We start from the raw sequence: 12,646 nt of genomic DNA on the forward strand, positions 1-12,646 counted from the left end.
CATGCGGGAGTCTGTCTGACTGTCTCTCCCCATTTCCAGCTTCAGAAAAAAAAAAAAAAAAAAAAAAGAATATGGCAATTTTATTTAAAATATATTTTATTCATTCTGAAACTAGATATTTTTAAGTTAAAATTTGGTTGTTTGACAATACGTTCTTTGGGAAGAAAATATTTGGACATTTTATTCTTTGAATGGAGTATTTGAAGTCAAGAAATTAAAATTAGAGCTATTATTGGGACTGTTTTTAGCTTCTTTGAAAAATCTAATAGTACATATTCCACTGGGCATAAGATAGTTTCTTTTTCTTCCTTAAAAATAATTATTTATCTGAAATGGCTGAATCTGATGATGTAGATGAGAATTATCTAGTATTTGCTTTTAGAACCTAAATTTTTGTTATGATCTAGGTGAGTAAAGTGTGAGGGGCCATAGGAATTGTCTGTCAGTCAGGAATAAGGACCAGTTAAAGCTGGCAACAAAGGTATCTCCCAGTTGAAGTCATCTCATCCCTAGAACATTACTAGAGTGCCCCCCGCCCAGTTGGGCTTCTCTGTCCTCACATAGTGCTTTTCTGAATGAGTCCACAGTTTGCCAGATTAAACCAAATACATTATAGTGATAACATGGTAAAAAGCAGAGACTCTGGAGTTAGGCATACTGGGATTCAGCTCCAGTGTGCAGTTGTATAAATTAGTAAACCTTTCCATCCCTCAATTTCCTTATCCATAAAATGGAGATGACAACAGTACCTTTTTTTAATAAATCCCTTTTGAGATTATGTGGGAGGTTCTTAGCACAGTCCCTGGCAATCGTATCCCTGTCAATAAATGGTAATTATTACTCCTCCTTAAATAAAAGAGAGAGGACAGGTTAGTTAGGGTTACATGTTTTAACCACTAATTTTTGTGCTTCCATCATTAAGTGCAGTGATTGACAGCAAAATGATTAACATTTTTGCTTAAAATAAGGGACACCAATTTTTTTTGTTCTTTGATGGCCCTGCAGAGCTCTCAAAAAGGAGCCCTTGAAGAAATCTAACTCTTTCCTGAAATTGCTGTGCCACAAGGAATCACAGTAGATAAGACCATGGAGGCAAGGCCTAGCGTGCTCTCTCACTGTCATGAACTGTCTTCCTGGTGAAGAGTAATGTTCATAGGAATCTTCTTTGGAAGCTAGGTTCAACTGGAAGGACTGCATTCAGAGATTGACCACGTTTCTTTTTTTTTCTTTTTTGAACAGAGGCAGAGAGAGACAGAGAGAGGGACAGATATGGACAGACAGACAGGAAGGGAGAGAGATGAGAAGCATTGATTTTTTTATTGCAGCCCCTTAGTTGTTCATTGATTGCTTTCTCACATGTGCCTTGACCAGGGGGTGGGGGCTGCAGCAGAGCGAATGATCCCTTGCTCAAGCCAGCGACCATGTGGTCATGTCTATGATCCCACACTCAAGCCGGCGAGGTTTCAAACCTGGGTCCTCCGCATCCCAGTCCTACACTCTATCCACTGCACCACTGCCTGGTCAGGCAAGAGATTGAGTTTCCCACATCTGTATTTTATTCACTGATGTGTTTATCTATTTCTGGGTTTGAAACTTCACTTGCTGTTTCACTTGAAGTTTTACTATATTTTTACTTTCTTACAAGTGATGCTGTGCCTGACAGGGTAGTGGCTCAGTGGATAGAGCATCAGCCTCAGATGCTGAGGACCCAAATTCAAAACCCTGAGGTCACCAGCTTGAGTGTGGGCTCACTAGCTTGAGCATGGGGTCATACACATGACTCCAAGGTCACTGGCTTGAGCAAGGGGTCACTGGCTCAAGCTGGAGCCCCCTCGCCTCCCCATCAAGGCACATATGAGAAAGCAATCAATTAACAACTAAGGTGCCGCAACAAAGAATTGATGCTTCTCATCCCTTTCCCTTCTTGTCTGTCTGTCTGTCTGTCTCTCTCTCTCTCTTTCTCTCGCTAAAAAACAAAGGTGATGCTACCTGACTTGTGGTGGCTCAAGGGATAAGGTGTTGACCTGGAACACTGAGGTTGCCTATTCAAAGTCCTAGGCTTGCCTGGTCAAGGCACTTATGAGAACAGCTATGAGTTGATGCTTCCCACTCTACCCCCTTCCCCATCTCATTTTCTCTCTCTCCCTGTCTCCCTTCTTTCTAAAATCAATAAATGGGGCTGACCTGTGGTGGTGCAGTGGATAAAGCGTCGACCTGGAACGCTGAGGTCGCCAGTTCAAAACCCAGGGTTTACTGGGTCAAGGCACATATGGGAGTTGATGCTTCCTGCTCCTCTCCCCTTTCTCTCTCTCTCTTTCTCTTCCTCCCTCCCTCCCTCTCTCTCTCTGTCTCTCTTCTCTAAAATGAATAAAAATAAATAAATAAAATAAAATAATAAATAAAATCTTTAAAAGAAGTTGATAATATTTTTTTAAGTGATGCAGAAGATTTTGTAAAGGAGAGTTTTTTGGTTCTTTTGAAGTCTGTATAGCATACTGTTCATTATCAGTCTGTCTCAGTGTATATATGTTTTAATAATTTCTGCACATCTTATCTATTTCACTGACATTCAGTTCATGCCTTTCCCTTCCTTTTTCAGTCCTGCACAGATGTGAAGACACAGGTGAGGTGTCGGGCCCCAGCTTGGCTTCGGCGTTTGTGTGGGCAGCTGCTCTCTGAAAGGTTGATGAGACCCAGTGGTGTTCAGGCAGTGGTCCAGGGCATTTTGGAAGGAGCGGGTGGTAAGAAATAAAACAGTCCTGTTACTTTGATATTCATTTGCCTTCGAGTCAGAGTGAATTATTGATCTTTAACATTTGCCTTTAAAACCTGACTGAGATTATACTGGATCTTTGTGGAGATTAGGAGGTTAGACTTGGAAGTTAAACCTTAATGAATTTCTTTTCTAAAGAAACTCATTTTCTTGCTTTATTTCTAAAAAAGCCATAATACACAGCTCATACTGTTGAATGATACTGTCAGTTGTTCCAAATGATTTATAATATCAGAGGAAAACATTGCATAAGAAGTTTAAGTAAAACCCTAAAGGCAATGTTAAATTCTCAGTGAGAAAAGGGTTTTGTAGCAGGATGCTAAGAGGACTTCGCTTCCAGACTTAAAACACAGGATCATTATGTTAAAGCTGGATATAGCCTGACCTGTGGTGGCGCAGTAGATAAAGTGTCAACCTGGAAATGCTGAGGTTGCCGGTTCAAAACCCTGGGCTTGCCTGGTCAAGGCACATATGGGAGTTGATGCTTCCTGCTCCTCCCCCCTTCTCTCTCTCTCTCTCTCTCTCCCCCCCCCTCTATAATGAATAAATAAAATCTTAAAAGAAAAAAAGCTGGATATACCTTAGAGATGCACACTTTGAAGTTTTAAATTCATTCCCACAATTATAGTCTGTAAGTCCCTATTGATAGAAAAAAGTTAATTATGCTAAGCATGGTAGTAGTTTTTCATTTATATTTTTTTGTTTTGTTTGTTTATTTATTTATTTTTAATGGGGTGACGTATTTATTTTTGAGAAAGAGAGAGGGACAGACAGACAGGAAGAAAGGAAGGGAGAAAGATGAGAAGCATCAATTCTTTGTTGCAGCACCTTAGTTGTTCATTGATTGCTTTCTCATATGTGCCTTGACCAGGGGCTCTTACTCGAGCCAGCTACACCCAAGCTGGTGATCCTGTGCTCAAGTCAGCAACCTCAGGATTTCCAACCTAGGTCCTCAGTGTCCCAGGCCAACGCTTTATCCACTGTGCCACCACTTGGTCAGGCTTCATATTCCTTTTGGGCTTCTTAGAACCCAAGGCTTATAGTTTTTATGATATTTGAAAATTTCTCAGGTATTATCTTCTAATATTCTTTTCTGTCCTCTCTTCTCTTTTCCTGGAATTTAAATTATACCTAATATGATGCTTAATATTGTCCTACAAGTTACTGGTGCCCTGTTTATTTATTTTTTCCTCTCTGTATTTCATTTTACTTAATTTTTATTGCTCTCTGTTAAAGTCCACTGACCTTTTCTCCTGTAGTATCTACCTTTCAGTGTATTTTTTGTTTCAGATTTTCTTTTTCATTCTTTTTTTTTTTTTTTGCATTTTTCTGAAGCTGGAAACGGGGAGAGACAGTCAGACAGACTCCTGCATGCGTCCGACTGGGATCCACCCGGCATGCCCACCAGGGGCGACGCTCTGCCCACCAGGAGGCGATGCTCTGCCCCTCCGGGGCGTCGCTCTGCCGCGACCAGAGCCACTCTAGCGCCTAGGGCAGAGGCCAAGGAGCCATCCCCAGCGCCTGGGCCATCTTTGCTCCAATGGAGCCTTGGCTGCGGGAGGGGAAGAGAGAGACAGAGAGGAAGGAGGGGGGGTGGAGAAGCAAATGGGCGCTTCTCCTATGTGCCCTGGCCGGGAATCGAACCCGGGTCCCCCACACACCAGGCTGATGCTCTACCGCTGAGCCAACCGGCCAGGGCCTTTTAAGTGAGAGGAGGAGAGACAGACTCCTGCATACGCCCTGACCAGGATCTACTTGGCAACGCCTATCTGGGGCCAATGCTTGAATTAACCAAGCTATGTTTAGCACCTGAGGCTAATGTGCTTGACCAGCCAAGCTATCCTCAGCGCTGGGACTAAGGGTCGAACCAGCTGAGCCACTGGCTGGGCTATGGGAGGGGAAGAGAGAGAGAAGTGGGAGCAAGAAGGAAAGAGATAGTCACTTCTCTTGTGTGCCCCGACTGAGAATTGAACCCAGGTTGTCCATACGCCAGGCTGACACTTTATCTACTGAGCCACTGGCCAGTGCCAGATATTTTCTTTTCCATTAGTAGCAATTCAATTTGGTTCTTTTAAAAAAATGTTTTTATTTCTCTCCTTATTATGATCATTCTTTCCTTTACCTTTTTGAAAATAGGGAATAAATTTATAATAGCTATTTTAATATCTTTGTTTCCTAATCTTGTTATCTCTGGGGTTTTTTCCTTGGGTTTTTTTTGTTTGTTTGTTTTCTGTTGTTTTAGGTGAGAGGAGGGGAGAGGGAGATAATGATAGTGAGGCAGACTCCCGCATGTACTCCGACTAGAATCCACCCAGCAGCCCCATCTGGGGCCAGTGCTCGAGTTCCGAGCTCTTTTTAGTGCCTGAGGCTAACATGCTTGGACTGACCAAGCTATCCTCAGCACCCGGGGCTGATACTTGAACCAACCAAGCCACTGACTGCAGGGGGTTAAGAGAGAGAAAAGCAGAAGAGGAAGGGAAAGAGAAGCAGATGATTACTTCTCTTGTGTGCCCTGACTGGGAATCGAACCTGGGATGCCCACATGCTGGGCTGATGCTCTGTCCACTAAGTCACTGGGCAGGGCCATCATCTCTGTTTTTATGTTTTTATAGGGCTGTTTTCTATTGATTTTTTTCTCCTGATTATTGGTCATATATATATTTTTTAAATTGATTGACTTCAGAGAGACAGAGAGAGGAAGGGGGAGGGAAGCATTCATTTGTTGTTCCACTTAGTTGTATATTCATTGGTTGTTTCGTGTATGTGCCCTGACCAGGATCAAACCCACAACCTTGGTGTTTCCGACAATGCTCTAACCGACTGAGTTAACCAGCCAGGGCTGGGTCATAATTTTTTGCTTCTTTGCATGTCTGGTAATTTTTTTTAATTGAGATGCTATTCACATACTATAAAATTCACTCTTTTTAAAGAGTACATTTCAGTGGTTTTTAGTATATTCACAAAGTTCTTGGAATCAAATTGATTCTAAGAAAATCAGCTGCATCCCAGAACAAAGCCTAACAAAGGAAAACAACAAAATCTAGCACCCAACAATGAAAATAATCAGTATCTAATTCCAAACATTTTTATCATTTACCCTCCAAAAAACCCTCATACCCATTAGCAATTATTTCCCGTCACCCCCTCCTCCCATCCCTGGTAAGCACTAACCTACTTTTTAACTCAGTGGATTTGCCTGATCTGGATATTTCATCCAAATGTAATTATACAATTTGTGGTCTTTGTGTTTGGCTTCATTCACTTAGCATCATGTGTCTGAGGTTAGCCATGTTGTACATGAATCAGTCCTTCATCCCTTTTTCCTACTGAATTATATGTATATGCCTGGTAATTTTTGAATGGATACTGATTATTTTTATTGTTGGGTGTTAGATTTTGTTTTCTTTTGTTAGACTTTGTTCTGAGATCCAACTGATTTTCTTGGAATCAGTTTGATCCCCTTGATTCTGGCTTTTTTTTTTTTTTTTTTTTATAAATAAATTTTTATTTTAATGGGGTGACATCAATAGATCAGGGTACATACATTCAAAGAAAACATTTCCAGGTTATCTTGTCATTTAGTTATGTTGCATACCCATCACCCGAAGAGAGATCGTCCTCTGCCACCCTCCATCCAGTTCTCTCTGTACCCCTTCCCCTCCCCTCCCCTCCCCCTCTCCCTCCTTCCCTCCCCCCACCCCCCATAGCCACCACACTCCTGTTCATGCCTCTCAGTCTCGCTTTTATGTCCCACCAATGTATGGAATCCTGTAGTTCCTGTTTTTTTCTGATTCGCTTATTTAACCCCGCACAATGCTACCAAGACTCCACCATTCCACTATAAGTGATCCGATGTTACCATTTCTCCTAGCTGAATAATATACCATGGTGTATATGTGCCCCATCTTCTTCATCCAGTCCTCTATTTTTTTTACAGTGATTAAAAGCCTTTAAGCAAACTCTTGGCCAATACAGCAAGAATCCATAAATGAGTAGTGTCCTTAACATGTTCCCCAAGTCCAAGTTGGCCCCCTCACCATGCCAAATCCCTGAAAAATGCAACCCAACCACAGTTCAGTCTGTTAGGAGCTGTCACAGGGAGCAGGAGTCCAGGAAAGTTCCCCACAGGAAAAGTCCGTATGGCACTGGAATTGTTGTCACCATTCTATACTTTGCAGCTCACATCCAAGTCCCAGTGACCGCTGCTTCTAGCTGGTAATGCTTCAGGTAGACTGGAAAAGCCATCTGCAGCATGTGCGGAGATGGAGCTTCTGTTCTCCTCTGCCTGGAGAGATGAGACCAGGTTGCTTTTCCCTGGAGCTCTGCGACTGTGGCTTGGTAAAGAGAACCTTGGGATACACTAAGCTGGGTGGCAAAGGTAGATTCATAATAGAAGTTAGCAAAAGGGGGAAAAACAGCTCTAAATTAGGAGTAGGTCCCAGCCTGAAATTTGTGTGGGGCATTGAGGTAGGAGGAATAGAGGAGACACTATATATTAAACCAAGCAGCAGAAAATAGGACTATCAACACCCACAACAGAGATCTTTGAGGGAAGAATAAAAAACCTGACTATTCAGGCAAGACATAGTTAAGTGGCCCTTGTGTGAATGAGATCAGTTTACCTGCTTCTTGGAAGAAATACCCTAGGCTCGTTCACAGTATCGTAGATGGGGTCGACGGCCCTGGGCACCTTCAGCCTTCAGTGGCAAACCCCAGCTTTCTGGGCAAGGTTAGGTCATAGGTGGCTGGAGCGGGGCTGGAAGAGACTGAACCCTCCCTTAGAGGAGCGAGGGGGAAGCCCACCTTCCAGTGTCCCTGTTTCCTTACAGCAGAGGTGTGTAAGCCTGGCAGGCTTTAGCTCAATGACCTTCCTTTCCACTATTGAAGCAGGACCCAGATGGCATCCTATGAGACCCCTTTGGGGTGCTGGAACCTTTAAGGGTGTATCCTAAAAGCTGGTAGTTCCCCCTGATCTCTATTGGGCTTTTTCTGCCTCTAGGTATCTTAAAAGCCATTCTCAGAAGATCTTGCTGAGGGGTTTGAGGATCCCCATCTGCCTATATAAATCTTTTCCATATATCTGGAGCTATTTGGAAAAAAGACAGAACAGTGTTATTAGCTAGATCTAATAAAGAAGGTAGATTTGGTGTCTCCTGTTCATCAGCTTTCAAAAGAAATGTAAATTTTTATTTTTTTTAAGTAAAAAGCATGATATGGTAGACCCGTCGGAGTCATTGGCCTGGTGTGCAGGATTCCCAGGTTCGATTCCCGGCCAGAGCACACAGGAGAAGCGCCCATCTACCTCTCCACCCCTCCCCCTCTCCCCCTCCCGGTCCCTCTCCTCCCGCCTGCAGCCAAGGCTCCACCGGAGCAAATCCACCCTGGGCACTAAGGATGACCCCATGGCCTCTGCCCCAGTCGCTAGAATGGCTCCGGTTGTAACAGAGCAACATCCCAGATGGGCAGAGCATTCCCCCCGGTAGGCATGCCAGGTGGATCTCAGGTGCATGCAGGAGTCTGTCTGCTTGCCTCCCCATCCCCATCCTCAGAAATATACAAAAAATAAATAAATAAAAGAAAAAATACAAAAAAAAATACAAAAAAAATACAAAAAAAAAAGGGGGGGGGGCATTCCCTTGTGCTAAAGCTCCAGGAAGCATGGAGTGAGCTTGAGTATGTCCTATGAAACATGGAGCTCTATGTTTACATATAAGTCTTTGAAGAAGGAGGAACTGCTAAAATAGTTTGTCAGCATTTGTCCCTAAGACAGCAGTCTTTATAGTGGGAACACCATACGTAAATATTTGCTGTTGGCTTTTTTTTTTTTTGAGAATTTTTTTTTCTTTTTTCCTACAGAGACAGAGAGAGAGTCAGAGAGAGGGATAGGCAGGGACAGACAGACAGGAACGAAGAGAGATGAGAAGCATCAATCATTAGTTTTTCGTTGCGAAACCTTAGTTGTTCATTGATTGCTTTCTCATATGTGCCTTGACCGTGGGCCTTCAGCAGACCGAGTGACCCCTTGCTCAAGCCAGCGACCTTGGGTCCAAGGTGACAAGCTTTGCTCGAACCAGATGAGCCCACGCTCAAGCTGGCGACCTCAGGGTCTTGAACCTGGGTCCTCCGCATCCCTGTCCGACGCTCTATCCACTGCGCCACCGCCTGGTCAGGCTTGAGAATTTTTATAAAAGTTTTTTTACATGAGAATGTTTTATATATTTTTTTAAATTAATTAATTAATTTATTCATTTTAGAGAGGAGAGGGAGAGATAGAGAGAGAGAGAGAGAGAGGAGAAACAGAGAGAGAGAAGAGGGGGAGGAGCTGGAAGCATCAACTCCCATATGTGCCTTGACCAGGCAAGCCCAGGGTTTCGAACCGGCGACCTCCGACGCTTTATCCACTGCGCCACCACAAGTCAGGCCTATAAAAGTTTTTTCTTTTTTTTTTTTTTGTATTTTTCTGAAGCTGGAAACGGGGAGAGACAGTCAGACAGACTCCCGCATGCGCCCGATTGGGATCCACCCGGGACGCCCCTGGGCGACGCTCTGCCCACCAGGGGGCAATGCTCTGCCATGACCAGAGCCATTCTAGTGCCTGGGGCAGAGGCCAAGGAGCCATCCCCAGCGCCCAGGCCATCTTTGCTCCAATGGAGCCTTGGCTGCGGGAGGGGAAGAGAGAGACAGAGAGAAAGGAGGGTGGGGGTGGAGAAGCAAATGGGCGCTTCCCCTATGTGCCCTGGCCGGGAATCGAACCCGGGTCCCCCGCACGCCAGGCCGACACTCTACCGCTGAGCCAACCAGCCAGGGCCTATAAAAGTTTTTTTTTGAGCCAAACTGAAGACATGTGCCAGGGAGCAAGATCTCAAATGCTCCTTGATCCTGGCTTTTAAGCCTTATTACTGTGGGCCTAGAGCAGCCTTTAATCTGAGGGAATTTGGCCCCACTACTAAGGCAATAATAAGCCTTCTGAGATTTTCCTTGATGCCCTGTAGTGGGCGGCCTCCCTGTGGCTCACTAGTGGAAACACAAACTATTCTCAGTCCTGTGTGAACTCTGGGGATTTTTTCCCCTATTCCATTCTGGTGGTTCTTGCCCCAACCTTTGGGTTTTTTTCCTCACACACATGATTACATGATTCAGATAAAGAGAAATAGTAATATTAATAGTAATGAACACTGAGAAGCTAGCACAGCAAGCCGGCAAATAATACCAATTCATTCAATGTTATTTCCTTGTGATGTTGATGAGATGCCTTCTTTTATATCAATTAGCCTATAGTAAAATTGGTTTCATTATACATATGAATCACTTAAGGTCACAGAACCTATTGCTGATATTGAGGACTTACTGTATCCAAATCACATGTGTACTATATCAATGATTAAGTGCTATTTTTTTTTCTCTGAACTCCTCAGAAACCAACATCAAAAGAAAAGTGCAGAGGGGTAGGTTATCTTATAGAAGAAATAAACAATTTTCAGCAGAGAAGGAACACTTTTTACCCTAAATTTTAAAGACATTGTATGGGAAACTGTTTCTGACATCTCTGTCCATTGCTGACAGCAGGGGCAGCTGGTGGGAGCGATGCTGAGGCCACGGCTGCGCACTGGAAGAAGTGCGACTTGACTGCAAAGATTTTGGCCTCTTGTCCCCAGCAGTCTCTTTCACCAGAGGATTACTACAGGGATATCTGCCCCCAGGTAAATAATCTTGTTTTTTTTGAACATTTGAGGATTAACTGCTTACTTATAGAAAGGATTTGTCATGTTCATGTAACATTGAAGTAAAAGCAATATAATATTTACGCAGTATAATATTTATTATTCAGTGAGTGGCCCCTTTTTTTTTTTTACAGAGACAGAGAAAGAGAGAGAGGGATACATAAGGACAGACAGACAGGAACGGAGAGATGAGAAGCATCAATCATTAGTTTTTCATTGTACATTACAACACCTTAATTGTCCATTGATCGCTTTCTCATATGTGCCTTGACCATGGGCCTTCAGCAGACCAAGTAACCCCTTGCTGGAGCCAGCGACCTTGGGTCCAAGCTGGTGAGCTTTTGTTCAAACTAGATGTGCCCGTACTCAAGCTGGCGACCTCGGGGTCTCGAACCTGGGTCCTTGGCATCCCAGTCCGACGCTCTATCCACTGCACCACCGCCTGGTCAGGCGTGAATGGCTCTTTTAATATATGAATAAAAACCTGTGGAAGACACTGACCTAATTGTTAGGTTTAAGAATGCCTTATCACTATTAGGTGAGTAACCCAGGTTGCTCTCAGAGCTGGAATATGAAAGTAAGTTTCATCTTGTTCCCTATCTTTTCAGTGTGTTCTTAATTAGTTAAAAAATGAATATTAAATAAACAAGGTGAATTAACATGGTACACAAGTTAAAAAGCGCAAAAGAGTAAACAGAAAAGTAAGTTTCCTTCTCACCTCTGTTCCCTAGTCCTTCAGAAATAGTCACTGTTACCAATTTCTTGTTTATTTTCCAGAGATATTCTGTGTATTATATATATACAATTATATGTATATGTATGTATATATATAGTCTAATTTTTATCCAAACAATAACATGCTACACACACTGTTTTACCTTTTGCTTTTTTAACTTAACAATGTACTTTGGAGATTATTTCTTATAGTCATTTCATATTGAGCTGCCTCATTCTTTTTCATGGGCATATAGTATAACACTGCAAAGATCTTATATTGAAATACATTAAATATAAGTCATCATATAGGACAAGGTTAGCATTTGCAATGATAAGTAAATATTTTCGGAAACTAGTAGCAATAATTTTGGTACTTGACAAAATGATAAAATTAAGTCACGGGTTTCAGGTTTTCTGTCTCTTTCTGGCAGTGTCAGAGGTCACATGCAGTTTTTGGACAGATTCTCCTGCCTGTAAAAGGTGCAAGAGTCACTTTTAAGTCAGGGACAGAAGTATATTTTTCTATCAGTTGCTTATAGACTAGGATAAAACCCACTCAGGCACTGGAGATCTATGTTTGTCTTTGAGAATAAAGTAGACTGTTGTCTGACATAGTTAGAACTCGACAGGGGATCTGATCTTCAGACTCTAAATATATTTATATGCCTTGACTTGACCCAGTAATTTTATTTGGTGGTGCTATTTATAATAGCAAAATTTGGAGAGAAACAGAATGACTGAATACCTGTACTAGGAAAGAATTTAATACATTTATTTTTCTTATCAACTGAGAGACAGGGAGGCAGAGAGACAGACTCCTGCATGTGCCCCGACCAGGATCTACCCGGCAACCCCCATCTAGGGCTGATGCTTTGCCCATCTGGGACCGCTGCTTTGTTGCTCGGTAACCGAGCTATTTGAGTGCCTGAGGCGAGGCCTTGGAGCCATCCTCAGTGCCTGGGGCCAACTTGCTCATTGAGCCATGGCTGCAGGAGGAAAAGAGAGAAAGTGAGAGAGAGAAGGGGATGGTCGCTTCTCCTGTGTACCCTGACTGGGAATCGAACCCAGGTCTTCCACATGCCAGGCTGACACTCTACCGCTGAGCGAACCAGCTAGGGCCAATAAATTCTTACATTCAGCTTGAATATGTATTATATTGCTACATAGTATTTTTGAGGAATTTATAACTATGAGAAGATTTCAGCAATACACAAAACTGAATATTAAGTGTGGCTTCAATTAAAAAAGAAATGGGCCTGACCTGTGGTGGTGCAGTGGATAAAGCGTCGACCTGGAAATGTTGAGGTCACCGGTTCGAAACCCTGGGGTTCCCTGGTCAAGGCACGTATGGGAGTTGATGCTTCCAGCTCCTCCCCCCTTCTCTCTCTCTGTCTTTCTCTCCTCTCTCTCCCTCTCTGTCTCTCTCTCTCCTTCT

The 12,646-nt window shown here is 43.1% G+C and overlaps 1 protein-coding gene across 4 annotated transcripts in view; it reads left to right on the forward strand.

The window, feature by feature from the left end:
- TANGO6 (transport and golgi organization 6 homolog) overlaps positions 1-12,646 on the forward strand; it is a 219,086-nt gene that overhangs the window by 15,588 nt on the left and 190,852 nt on the right. For all 4 annotated transcript variants that reach the window (XR_010727094.1, XM_066243181.1, XM_066243180.1 and 1 more), the window contains exons 4-5: positions 2,600-2,741; positions 10,337-10,473. Coding sequence is in view for 3 of the 4 variants with exons in the window: in XM_066243181.1 (XP_066099278.1) it covers positions 2,600-2,741; positions 10,337-10,473 (279 nt within the window). In the remaining variant the exon portion in view is untranslated. The remainder of the gene's footprint in view (positions 1-2,599; positions 2,742-10,336; positions 10,474-12,646) is intronic.

This window comes from Saccopteryx bilineata, chromosome 9 (genome assembly GCF_036850765.1).
Source record: "Saccopteryx bilineata isolate mSacBil1 chromosome 9, mSacBil1_pri_phased_curated, whole genome shotgun sequence".
NCBI lineage: Eukaryota > Metazoa > Chordata > Mammalia > Chiroptera > Emballonuridae > Saccopteryx > Saccopteryx bilineata.